This window comes from Panicum virgatum, chromosome 5K (genome assembly GCF_016808335.1).
Source record: "Panicum virgatum strain AP13 chromosome 5K, P.virgatum_v5, whole genome shotgun sequence".
In the NCBI taxonomy this organism is placed as follows: Eukaryota; Viridiplantae; Streptophyta; class Magnoliopsida; order Poales; family Poaceae; genus Panicum; species Panicum virgatum.
In genome coordinates, this window is record NC_053140.1 from 54,621,088 (window position 1) to 54,634,101 (window position 13,014).

The 13,014-nt window shown below is 49.3% G+C and overlaps 1 protein-coding gene across 1 annotated transcript; it reads right to left on the bottom strand.

The window, feature by feature from the left end:
* Nucleotides 1-4,179: 4,179 nt before the first annotated feature.
* Nucleotides 4,180-7,063, bottom strand: LOC120708662 (ras-related protein Rab2BV-like). Its single transcript, XM_039994035.1, has 2 exons — nt 6,661-7,063; nt 4,180-4,978 (listed from the first exon to the last, which is right to left on the bottom strand). The coding sequence occupies exons 1-2, from the start codon at nt 6,823-6,825 to the stop codon at nt 4,493-4,495; spliced, it is 651 nt and encodes a 216-aa protein (XP_039849969.1). The 5' UTR covers nt 6,826-7,063; the 3' UTR covers nt 4,180-4,492.
* Nucleotides 7,064-13,014: the final 5,951 nt, after the last annotated feature.

Sequence of the window (13,014 nt, forward strand, 5' to 3'; positions counted from 1 at the left end):
ACATTATTTGTCAAATAACAACGAAACATGCTACAGTGATTTTTCACCCAACTTTTCACGAACGAAACATGTTACAACGACTTTTCACACACCTTGCATGAATGGACGAATAAAGTACTTGCAACCGAGAAAAAAATGCTCCCAGAATCCTGCTAGCACCACAGAGCTTTGCGTATGGGATGAAGCTAATACAGTGTCTTTTCTTATTTCGACATGAATGAAAACGACCTGCAGTCTGGCCATTTGCTAGTAGATCTCTCTCTGTAGTCTGCGGAACCATATACTCCGAGTTCAAAGAAAGTGACGGATGCATCTGTAGTCTCTCAGACTCTGTACGTATCTGTTGGGTTCCTTCTCCCTTTCAGGAACTTGACAAGTCACAGTCCCGTCTCTATCCGTATAACCGTAGTGCGGTGCCGGTGCGTGTGGTACGTCAGCCTACGCGGCAGTAGCCGTAACCTTCATCAAGCGATATTTCTGACGATGACTGCCTCACTGAAAACGCTGCCCCACTTTGCCTGGAGGAAGCCGGTGATGTTGGTGGTTGCACTATTTGATTGACATGAATGCTGGTGGTAGCAGCATTTGCAGTAGTGTGTGTGTGCTTGCAGCTTGCCTACGTAGATGACGTGCAGTACAAGCCCGGGCCTGGGAGACGAGAGCATCTCTTTGCTTGCTGCCTTGCTCCAGCGGCCATGTCATTACAGAGTGACCCCTGATTTGACACCTGCACAAGCCGGATGCGTGCCCGGGTGCTCGCTCGCTGGATGGATCGCCCCAGCGAACGAACGGACAACAACAAGCTCCTCGATTACCCGATCGCTTTCGGTGCTCTTGCATCCAGGACACGGGACTCATGCAGGCCACAGTGGCCACGGTCGCGTCTTGGTTCTTGGGTCGGGTGTGGTGGCCTGCAGCTGCTGTGGTGACGTTAACATGGGTGTGGCACGCCACTGGCAGTGTGTCCGTGGATCGTTGACCTGCTGTGCTGCTCGCCGGATTACGTGCTGCTGCCCGCGACCGGAAGTCCCGGGAAGCAGATCGCTTGTGCAAGGCCGTGTTTGGTTCTTACCACGAAAACTTTTACACAAAAAAACGAACACATGCATGGAATACTAAACGAAGTCTATTTGCGAAACCTTTTCAGGGACGGATGTAACTTTTCGAGACGAATCTAATGACGGTAATTAATTGATGATTTGCCGCAGTGATGCTACAGTAAACATTCTCTAATCACGCGGTCAAAGGCCTCATTAGACTCGTCTCGCGATTTACATGAGGGTTGTGGAGGTGGTTTTGTAATTAGACTTCGTTTACTACTCTAAATTAATAGTCAAAGGTGGAAAAAAATTCCATCGTTTTCTAACCAAACATGGCCCAAAACATTTACGCTTTGGCTTCTGCCGGACCTGCCGCTGCCGGCTCCTCTCCAGGGCCATCCATCAGGCCATGCTGATGCCAATGCCATGCATGGAGAATAGCACGGTAGCACACACAATTCCCGAAAAAAAAATCTTCAATGAATGGAGTACTAAATGAAGTTTATTTGTAAAACCTTTTCACGTATGGGTGTAACTTTTCACGACGAATCTAATGATAGTAATTAATCGATGATTGGCTACAGTAATACTACAGTAACCATCCTTTAATCGTGAGGTCAGAAGTCTCATTAGATTCGTCTCGCGAAATAGTGCAGAGTTGTAGAGTTAATTTTGCAAATTAACTTTATTTAGCTCTATTTTTGTGCTACTCATGCTACTATAACCACAAGGCCTCGGCGTCGCCGGCCGGCCACGACATGAACGCCGTTCGAGAACTGAAGTCCATTCAATGCGCTCCAGAACACCCAGCAGCCGCATGCATGCAAATTCCAAATCTATCACGAAAATCTTACATGCATAAATTACTAAATTTAGACGAAACAAAAAACTAATTACAATAGTTTGCTTGTAAATTTCGAGACAAATCTAATGAGTCTAATTAAATAATAATTAAACAATAAATTACTACAATAATTATACTCTAACGATTGATTAATTAGTCTCATTAGATTTGTCTCGTAATTTACAGACGAGTTCTGTAATTAATTTCGCGATTAGTCTATATTTAATACTTCAAATACGAAAAGATTTTATTTTAAAATTTTTACACCGACAACTAAATAAGGCCTGGCCAAATTAAGGGTCAGGCTGCGACTGCGAGAGATCAGACAGAGCGAGTCATGGGCTTGACACCAGCATTTCCCCGTATAAAATTGCGCACCGCCAACCCGCCACGGCCGCGCGCGCCCGGTGCTCTGCATTTTGACGTTGCCGATTGCCATGGCACGCATGGGCACAAGGCTTTTCAGTTCATCCCGGCGGTGGGCGTGGCATGTCCGTGTCCCGGCAGCCACCGGCCGGTGGCCCCCGGCGCGGCCGCCGTCCGGCATGGGCGCCGCTCCCCCCCTCGCCTCGAGTTTTAAAATTGGGCGGCGAGACCATTCACCGATCGTGTCCTACGGCTACACACCACAACGCGACGAGGCGTACCGGGGCTCGGCGACTTACGCTATGGATCCCCCCCCCTGACGCTGACACTCTAGCCTGCCTCTTTGCGCAGCAGGATCTACTACCGGCGATCGATGCGGTATCCGGATAGAAAGCGGCCTAATAATGGGAGAATGTACATGCCGCCACTTTGTTTGAAGTGGCCTAAATGTGACTTGACATGAGTACATGCTAGGCCAATGTACAAAGAAGTTGTCCCTAGCTAGGCAAACCAACCCATCTGGATTCCGGGCCCTTTAAAAATTGCAATAAGCGTGGCAAGGCTTGGATGCCAATGGAGAAAAAAGAGGGGGGGGGGGGGGGGGGGTGCTGTGTTTTGTTGTGCCTAAAAAAATGCCGACTGGTCTTCCAGGAAAAAAATGCCGAACGAGTGTGTAACACCAGCAGCAGCGAGTTCTGATCGGTCGAGGATAGGGATTAGCACAGGTTTTCTGCTGTGTTAGGGGCCCCAAGAACACATTCCTAGCAGAAAAGGTCAAGTTATTCGTGAGATACATACAGTACGTCTCTAAGAGACTACTAGCTAGGAGGATTATATTATATTAATTAAAGAAACGAAAAGGTGATGCGGCGTATGGCTGCAACGATCCAAAAAAGTTGCAGAGGTTAGCATAGGCACAGCCCAGCCCACCCGTTTGGGTCGTAGCCCGCTGTGGGCCATCGATGCCAACTTCATTCAGGTCTATCAGCGATTCAGGCTTTCCCTCAAAAAAAAAAAAGCGATTCAGGCATATTCAGCTGCGATCGACAAGCGCTCTCTGAATCTCACGCCTCTAAAACAAGGCGTGCAGACAATTCGAGATGCCGTACGCCAGATTGCCAATATTTCAAAATAAAATACCATAATCTCCTTGGCTTCCAGAGGCTCAAAATTCAGAAAAGCCGGAAAAAAAACAATGCTCCGGTGCTCTCATTTCTCCTTCTGCGCGTACCATCTCGCACATCTCTTTCGGCCTGCTGCTTTTGTTACCAAGCCATGAGAGACTGAGAGAGGGGTGCGCTGCCTGCAGGGAGGATGGATCGATCCATCATGATCCATGGAGGTCGGCAGAGTGGTAGGCCATGCGGCAGTTACTCATGGTCACGTCCGCACATCCCATCCAAGAACGAGGCGTGAACCACCGCGGCAAACGATCGACGGATTTGAGGCGCGGAGGGAGAGCACCTGGAAGAAGAGAGTGCAGCCGTGCAGGTGCAGTGCGGTGGATGCAGCCAGGTGGTTGCGGGGCGGCCATCAGCCGATGCGCGAGCCCCACTGCGACACGGCTGGAGCACGGGCACGGCACGCAGGGGGGTCGGGGTCAAGGAGCAGAGGCCGTGGCAGCGCAGGCGCGATGGCAATGGCGTGTACACGCTGCTGACGCCGCTGTCGTTGCTTCTGCAGCTGCAGGGACCCGCGGCGATCAAGAACGAGTTCGAGAGTCCCGGCTTGCAAGTTGCATGGGCTTCAAGACCACCAGCCGCCCAGCCGGTAACATCAACACACACACACACACACACACACACACACACACACCAGCCGGTCCAGAATCAAGTCGAAGAAGAAGAAGAAGACGACCACCGGTCTAGAATCAAGTCAGGACCCAGTATCTCAGCTTATGTATACCGATGAGTTTGCAGAGCAGCCGCATTATGCAAGTCCAAACGGTACTGGAGATTATTATACCATCAGGAGAAGAATGTGTTACAGAGTACAGAATGCTCTTCGATCCTTCCAAGTATACAGGGATAGGTTAAAGAACAAATGCAAAAGGAATATGCTGTGATTTGACAGGTTACAATGTATGATGCTAGGAAAAGTTCCTTTGACAAAAGAATCACCAGTCAATGTGGCTTTTGGAGGCAGATAATGCGAAGCGGTCTACAACCTAGGCGCAGCAGTGTGCAGCTCTGCACAAACGAACGCTGCCTCAGACTTCCCCTCTTAGGTTGCAATCAGTTCTTCAGCTAGAACAGCATGAACCTTTTGCGGGGGCGGATGAATCAGCAACGTTAATGGTGGTTCCCTGCATGGAGCGCCCGTTGGCGGATGCAGACTCCTGCGCTGCAAGCGCCTTCTTGCTTACTGTCTGATGAATCTCGCTCAATATGGTGTGAAACGCCTTCTCGACGTTGATCGCCTCCAGCGCAGATGTCTCGAGGAAGGATAGGCCTTCCTTCTCTGAAAATGCTTGGCCGTCTTCCTCAGGGACCGATCTCAAGTGGTTCAAGTCCGACTTGTTACCGACCATCATGACAACAATGTTGGCATCTGCATGATCCCGGAGCTCCCGGAGCCACCTCTGAACGTTGTCAAAAGTTTGCTTCTTTGTTATGTCGTAGACTAGGAGCGCTCCAACAGCGCCTCTGTAATAAGCGCTAGTGATTGCGCGGTATCTCTCCTGTCCAGCCGTGTCCCATATCTGTGCCTTGACAGTCTTCCCATCAATCTGTCTCAATAAAAGAGAAAAGAAACCACTACTGAGATGATGCAGAGCATAACAAATTGACAATGCAACACCATCAGTAAGAAAGAAGTAAAGTTTCCAACTCTACGATGCAAATGGCCACTTTCAAAGATTCCGGTTAACAATGGGTATTGCAAAAACATTTTGTGTGTTTTGAACATCAAGAGATTTACTGGATAAACAGAGTGCATAGCTTATTCTGTGAGAAGTAAGCAAGGAAAACTCTCACCTACGTGTGCTTAAGCTACATAACCATGCAATCAGTAATGAGAACCATATTATGAAAAGAAAAATCCATATCTTTGTAAATCTCATGACATTAGTTTCCAACCTAATAATAAATGCATTGAAAGCAAAACTCAACTAAAGATAGTTGCAAAATCTCCGAGGATATCTTCACCATATACTAAAAGAATGGCTACAAATCTCATCATCACAGTATCGAAGCACAATCTAACTTCCAACAACAACAACAACATAGATTTTTTTCCCAAGCAAGTTGGGGTAGACTAGAGATGAAACCCGAAAGAAATAAGTGAAAGAAATAGAAATAGACTTCCACTGAAATAGACTTGTGATAGAAATAGACTCCCAAACAATCTAACTTCCACCATTACTTTTTTTATTTGAGCTCAACAATTGAACCAAGATAATGTACTTGTGATAGAAATAGACTTCCACTGCATGTATAAGTGAAAGTACAACAATTATAGTACCTCCTTGTTCCATTGTACAACTCACTATTCAATAAAACCAAGACTGTTCATCGAAAATTTCTTTTTTTTTTCTTCTTAATATATTGATGCGCAGCTCTACTGCGTGTTCGAGAGAGAAAAACTGTTCATCGAAAAAAAATAAAACAAAGACTGGAAATGACTAGCAATGCAGACATTTTTAAGGCCATCCCAATCATGAAGTCTGCTGAAAAAAATTATCACCAAATTCATTTGGCTGGCAATTCATTGAGGCTTGAACATGACTACATATGAGGAGAAAGGTTCCTAGCAATCAATCTATGTTGTGCTCGCACCAACGCTACTGCAAGATCTGGGCCAGCAGGCGCGACGCCTATCCTGTCATACGTTGTGCGGATGGCAGTATAATTTTCTCAGACTGATTTCTCCAACACACTACCCATGTAAGTGCTTGACTTAGCTTTTACATACTCCTGGGAGAAAAGAGAAAACACACGATACAAGTTACAACTGTCTCAATGTCTGATCCTTATTTCCAAATTTTGCCGCATTACCATTTCACCTTGTCAGTAACAACAAAAACTACAGCATTTTCTATCGTGATGTCGGGCAACTAATGAGGTGGTGCTTCGTGCACTCCATTGTCTTTCAAACCATGCTACGGTGCTACCAACCAGGTTATTGTTTTCAGAGTCAAAAAGGTAAAACAGAAGACAAATCATCCATGATATGGCGTTCTAAAGCAGAGCGTACGACTCAGAAATTCGAGCGGCCGCACGATGTCAAAACGTAATTCCCTCCATTACCAGCCTAAACCAGGAAAAAAATTGCACAAGATCTTAGAACCAAAATACAGACGCATGGCACCAAATTGACGCCGGACGGACGGCACGGTGCGCAATTCTACCGCGCATTGCCGCATTGGGTCGCGATCAGATCGGGCGCGCGGGTAGACGAGGGTGCCCGTACCTGCAGGGTGCGGGTGGCGAACTCGACGCCGATGGTGGACTTGGACTCGAGGCAGAACTCGTTGCGGGTGAAGCGGGAGAGGATGTTGGACTTGCCGACGCCGGAGTCGCCGATGAGCACGATCTTGAAGAGGTAGTCGTACTCGTTGTCCACCCGGTGCGCCATCCGATCGATCGAGCGAGGCCGAACCCAACCCCAGGCCCAGCCGGCGACGAGGTGCTGCCGCTCGCTCGCTCGCCGAACGGGACGGGATTCGATTCGCCCGCTCGGTTTTTCCGCCTCGTGTGGGGATTTGAAACGGCGGGGGCAGCAGATCCGGGGCGGGGAATGGAGAGGAGGAGGAAACGGGAATGGGCGGCGGAGGTGGTTGGAGGGGCGGAGGGGGGAGGTGCGCTGAGCTGGACGTGCTTGGCGGTTGATTTGGCTGCGTCTCGCGCCGGCCAGCCAGTGGACGGCTGGCGCGTCGCTGGCTGTTGCTGGCTTGACCCCGCTCGGCTCGGCGCGTGGCGGAGCTGTCAGATCAGATCTGGGAAGGCCCGTGCCCCGTCGGTGGCCGATCGATTACGGACATGATTTCGTTAATGGGCTTGGGCTCTTTTGAAATGTTGGGTCTAAATGGTCCTGATATGGACCCACAATTAGGCCCATAGAGGGAGGGCGACGATCAGCAGCCAGCAGGACGTGCGGAAGTAGCTGTGATGGGCTGGGTCTACTTAGCGAACTTGAAGCGAGAGTTTGGTTGCGGCCTGGTCCGTGATTCCAAATGTGCCCGCCCTTGGTATCTGACTTTTAGGTCTCGTTTGGTTTTTCAATTTAAGTCAAAAAATCAGTCACATCGAATGTTTAAATATTATTTAGAAATACTAAATATAGATTTATTATAAATTAATTTTATAAATCGTAACTTAATTATGAGACGAATCTATTAAGCCTAATTAGTTTATAATTTGACTATTGATTACTACATTAATCATCTGCTAATCATACATTAATTGTAGTTAATAGAATTGTTGCAACTTATGCAATTAGTTTTATATTAAGTTGACATCCGAATATTCGATGTGACAGCTACTTAAAAATAAAATGAGACCTTATTACTTTTTATCTTTCCGCCTCCTTTCGGTCATTGTTTTCGATTGGTCAGTGAGCACACCCGAGAGGGGCGGCGAAGGCTGAATAATGAGAAGGAAAATTATATATAATATAGTTTTACATGAAGTCCAATATCCCAAAACAGGTCACCCTCACACTAGGGTCCCAGCAATATAAAACCTCCTACGAACTTGTCATTATATTGTGAGTTACAATAGCGGGCAATGCAACCTTTCAGTTTATAAGAAGTCCAGGTTAGAGCAAATGAAATTTGAAGTCATATTGCAACTGATCTTTTACATATATTCGCAGAACTGGACGGAGCTGAACGAAAGCAATCCAGCCAACTGAGAAAAGCAGAGTTATTTATCGTGGAAACAAATGTCAAGACTTTAATTAGATTCGTTGTTCAGTCAATTTAACCATGTACTACTATTGATTTAATTGCATCAATGAATTTTTAGGTTGCTCTATTTTCATGAATTGATATGAGAGCATCCAACTCTCTAACTTCTGTGCCGAATAGATGCCTTAAAGTCCACAGGTTCTATGTGCTTAAGAATATAGACAGATTACTAGGAACATTGTATGCTGGCCCTAGAAACTCTCTTCCACTCATCAGTGACTGAGGTGGCGACGAACACAACCTCGCATGTCAATTCCGGCAAATCACCTCCCCTCCCGACACCACTCCAACGGCCTAGAACCCCTGCTCCGGCAGATCTACGGAGCTGTCTTTCTCGCTCGCTAGCCCCGAACAGAGCGAACAGCATCCACATCCAATTCCCCAGGCAGGATCAGCCCGAACCTCCTCCTCCTCACGCAGCTGGAGCGACACCTTTCCCAGTCTCGAGCCGGCTATCATCCTGCTCTGTCTGTCCCCATCTCTATGGATCGATCCGATCCGGAGCCGGATTAGATTAGATTAGACGGCTCCCGAAAGCTTCCCGGCCTCATTCGCTTAACGTGCCCGCCGCCGAATTGGCTTCCTTATCCCGTCCGAGCTCCCATGCCGCGCCCACCTGCTCGACAGCCCGGCGTGTCGACCATGGACGGGGCGACGGCCGCCTCGACCAGCTCCACTGCTCCGGCCTCGCCCGGCCGGCCCGCGAATGATTCGCCCCATCACCCGGTGGTGCTTTTCGCCGGATGCAAACCAATGCCTTTCCTCTTTTTTTTTTTTCTTTCACGCCGCGCCGGGATGGAACAGAGACTGTTTCCCGGCCCGGCCCGGATAGCTCTAGCTAGCTCGATCCGTCGATCGAGTGCTCGGCCCGGCGTGCCGATCCGCCGCTGTGCGTCGTCGCTCTCGCCACCCCGGCAGGCGGCCGCGCGTCGCCGTCGGCGGCGGACAGGATAGAAAGGCGGGGTGCGGCAGCGGCAGCCGGGCCGGACCGGCTCCGCATCAGCGACACGTCGGCGCGGGCCTACCGGCGGACGCCCGCATGCCCCGCGCGCGTGCACGTAGAGAGAGGCGCGCCAGCGATTATTGAGCCGGCCAGAGCCACGTGCGGTGCGCTCGGCATCAGCGCGCGAGCGAGCGTCGCTGCCATGCCACGGGCCACCGGCTCGCGGGATCGGAAAAATCGCGAGGGCGAATCGGGTCGTGTGGACGGGGGCGCCGCCGGAGGGTGCCGGCCGGCCTCGCGGCGATTCCGAGGGACCGACCCCTCCCGCCGGCCGCTGCCACCGCCGCGCGCGAGTGGCCTCGACGGACCTGGACGGATCTAGCGAGCTCGATCTCGGCCGGCCGGCGGAATCTTGCGCAGGGATATCGATCGAGGTAAGGATGATCGCCGGCGGGCCGTGATCGATGCGTGCAGCGCAGTGCGCGCGTACGTGCGCCGTGCATGTTCTCATGTTCTCGCCTCCGGATCGCGTCGCCTGCCCCCAAAAGCAGACAGCATCTTTGTCACGAACGCAAATCCGCTTCAGATAATATCCCCACTAGCCCAAAGCCTGCATCCCACACTGCCGGATCGATCGGGCACTCATGATCGTCGACGTGCTCGCGCTCGGGGTTAGATTTAGTACAGGGTGTGTGATCATCCAGTCAAGATGGGCGACTGATCACGACGATGCCAATCCTTGCCCGTGATCACAACATGCGCCTGGGAGGGGAGCGCGAGCCTATGGCGGCGCGACAGATGTGTGTGGGCGAGCGCACGGTGGATGCAAAATGCATGCTGCCCGGTTGCGTTGCGTGTGCGAGCTCGCCACCAGCCAATGCTGGCAACAGGTAAAGCGGATCAGGTTGGCCCGGCCAACTTCTTGGAACAGGCAGAGACCATGCATCATCCCACCGGATCGCGAGGCTCTTTTCGTACTTGAAGAAGAAGATCCGGGCGTTGAAATACTGCGATCTTGCCGTGCCTTTTGGACCAGCCCAACAATGCAACCGATGCGAGTTCGGCGGATAGCGAGCGCCGCCGGCCCGTAGCTATAGCCTAGGCTGGTCTCCAGTCTCCAGTCTCCATGCACATGCTCGATCGACACGCACGCGGCCGGTGGCCGTGTCCCGGCCTATGCCGAGGCTACAGGTGCCGTGCTCGCCGCCCGGGCGAGGCGAGATTCGCATCCGCGCGCGCGCTGCAGTTCGTTTCGTCGCAGGCTCTCCAACTGACGCGGCGAGACACCTCACGCCGGCCGGCGGAGAACCTTGATCCGAGCAGCTGCCAGGGATCCCGTGGTGACTCGGCTCGTGCCGTCGCGCGACGACACTTGTTGCCGACTGGCGATGGATAGATGGGGGAATAATACGCACGCAGGGGCGGATACAGGAGGGGGGCTAGGGGGGCTCAAGCCCCCCTAAGCTCCCCTAATTACACGTAAAACACTGTAGCAAGATCTCCAAATCACTATTAAATCTTCACATAAATCAACATTTCTATTGTTTCAGCCCCCTTTGCCTCCAATCCTGCATCCGCCACTGTACGCACGCACGGAAAAAGCTTTGTGGAATCCTGCCGGCACGGAAAGAGGCCTCGGGCCGGGAGGGAAAGGCGCGAGCACGAGGAGGAGGAGGTGGATATCCCTAGCGCGGCGATCGATGGCCATGGCCGTGGGGGTGGTCCAACTGGCCGGAGTGTGGAAAGAGGCGGCGGCGATAAGGGCGGGGGGAATGGAATCGGCGAGGTCAAAGGGCGGGGGCCTGGCTGGGCTGGGTATATGCCGTGCCCGGCTGCAGAGAGCCAGGCCAGTGGCATGTGTGGATTCTTCGCGCGCCACTGCGAAGTCAGAGCGTGCGCGAGCGAGGGTGACGCACGCGCTTGGTGCCCATGGGAATCTCTATCTTTCTATCTGCTAGTTCCCGCACTGTGAAGGAACTCCTTGCGTTTTGGTGATGGAGGAGGAAATGGCACATGTCCATGCCCAAAGCGGGACTTAGAAAATTCGTCGTAAAATTAGGTCCATACATCGTTTCTTTCCTTTTTTTTCCCCTGTTGGTGATGAAGAGTCCATACAACCTTAAATACACATGGCAGATTATATTATTTTATTTGAGGGCATGTTTTTGTCTTCTTCTTGGCTTTCTCCTCTCACATTTGATGGCACAAACTATTGCTAAAACTGATCCAAAACGATGTCGCATGTTGACTGAAGAGCTTAACTTTTCCACTATTTGATGTTGTGTTCATTTGCTGCGTGACTTCTCCCCTCCCACCTTGCACACGTGTCGCTCATGACCATGCCAAATGGGCCTAGTCCCCAGCGCGTGGACGGTATGGCCTGTGGGCCTCCACATACGCTGCCTTATCCCAAGGCAGACCAACCAATTCAATGAGTTACCTTACATCATCGCAAATGACAATACTCTTATTAGTTGGTAAAAAAAAGTTGTTTTGAGTTTTTCTTAAATCAAATGTTTTAAATTTTAACTATAAATAAATTCTTTCGGGCTGAATTTAAAAATATTAAAGTCATGTAGATAGATTCATCTTGAAGTGTATATTTTCGTAAAAATATATATTTACTATATTTATAATTTTTATAGCAAAAAGATAGTGGTCAAAGTTGTTTTTGAAAGCCGTGTTAATTTCATAAACAACTAGCTTTACCAACCTGGAGAGAGTACATCAAAAGACTCAAGAATTTTATATGGCACATAGCGGAGGATTCTGGATGTATTTTTTAGACAATTCCGCTCATCTTATTCGTTAATATTCCATCTTAAGGAACATAATGATCAATTTTAACAATGTTGACTGCATATAACAACCATTTTGTACTAGAGGTAAAGGAAACTGAAGTGTCAATTAAAGTTGCCACCATATAGTTTTTATGTCTATGATTTACCACTGTTGATACATTTTCCAACCTCTTGATAGCTCATAAAATTATAAAGAAATCATCAACATACAAGGAAGAAATCCACATACTGTTGTACCATAATTGGACACACATTATACTTACAATTAATCTTATCGCGGATATAGATCTTTACTTTACATATACAAATGTCACAAATGTTGGTTCTCTCTTCGAATCCATCTCTCGTACCTTTACCGTCTTGACTGCTATTATTACCATAGCACACCAACTTGTACCATTGCTCAAGCATTGACAACACATCGTCCTAGCATGACACATTGCCATACCATTTCTCCATCTCTGCTATGCATGCTATCGACATCCTTTTAGCAGTATTTATTACTTTTTTGTTGTATGTCAATACCACGACCACTTTATTTTTTCTGCACATATCCGCTTGTGGTTTGTGTGCCATCGTCCTTTTGCTATGTCCATGCCACCACCACCAACCTCCTTTCAATCCAGGTCTATGCCACCTCCTATGACTCCACCCCTAGATTGCTTGCGTTGTTGTCCATCTACCTCACACATGCGCCCCTGCCTCCTTTCCTTTATTTGCCTATGTTAACTCGCTATGAAAAGTGCCGCCATCTTCTCACCATTGTTCATTTCTCTTCACAGTTTGCATAAAGCATAGTTCCTTTACAGCAATTTCCAATAGTAGTTCTCTCATGTGTCCTGACATGTGCATCTTTCTACGTCACCGTCATCTCACCACTCGGCCCATATTGACATCTTGCGCCCGCAACATGACACCTTGCCTTCCTTCTGACCATCGTCGATATGCTAAGTTTAATTTATCTTTTTTCCCATTTGTATCTAAGTAAGGACCATTATCTGGGTTGGCGTGTGCCATCGTTTCTTGTTCTTTGTTTGCCTCTGCCACCCAGCAGTTATCGTGGCACCGCCAATTTTTCTTTGTTCATATCTACAACCGACCAACCGCTTTTC

What these genes read in the sequence shown, in the direction of transcription:
- LOC120708662 (XM_039994035.1), bottom strand. Translation starts at nt 6,825, where the DNA reads ATGGCGCACCGGGTGGACAACGAGTACGACTACCTCTTCAAGATCGTG. An exon ending in TCGCCACCCGCACCCTGCAG is followed by an intron (nt 4,979 to 6,660) that starts GTACGGGCACCC and finishes TTATTGAGACAG; the next exon opens with ATTGATGGGAAGACTGTCAA.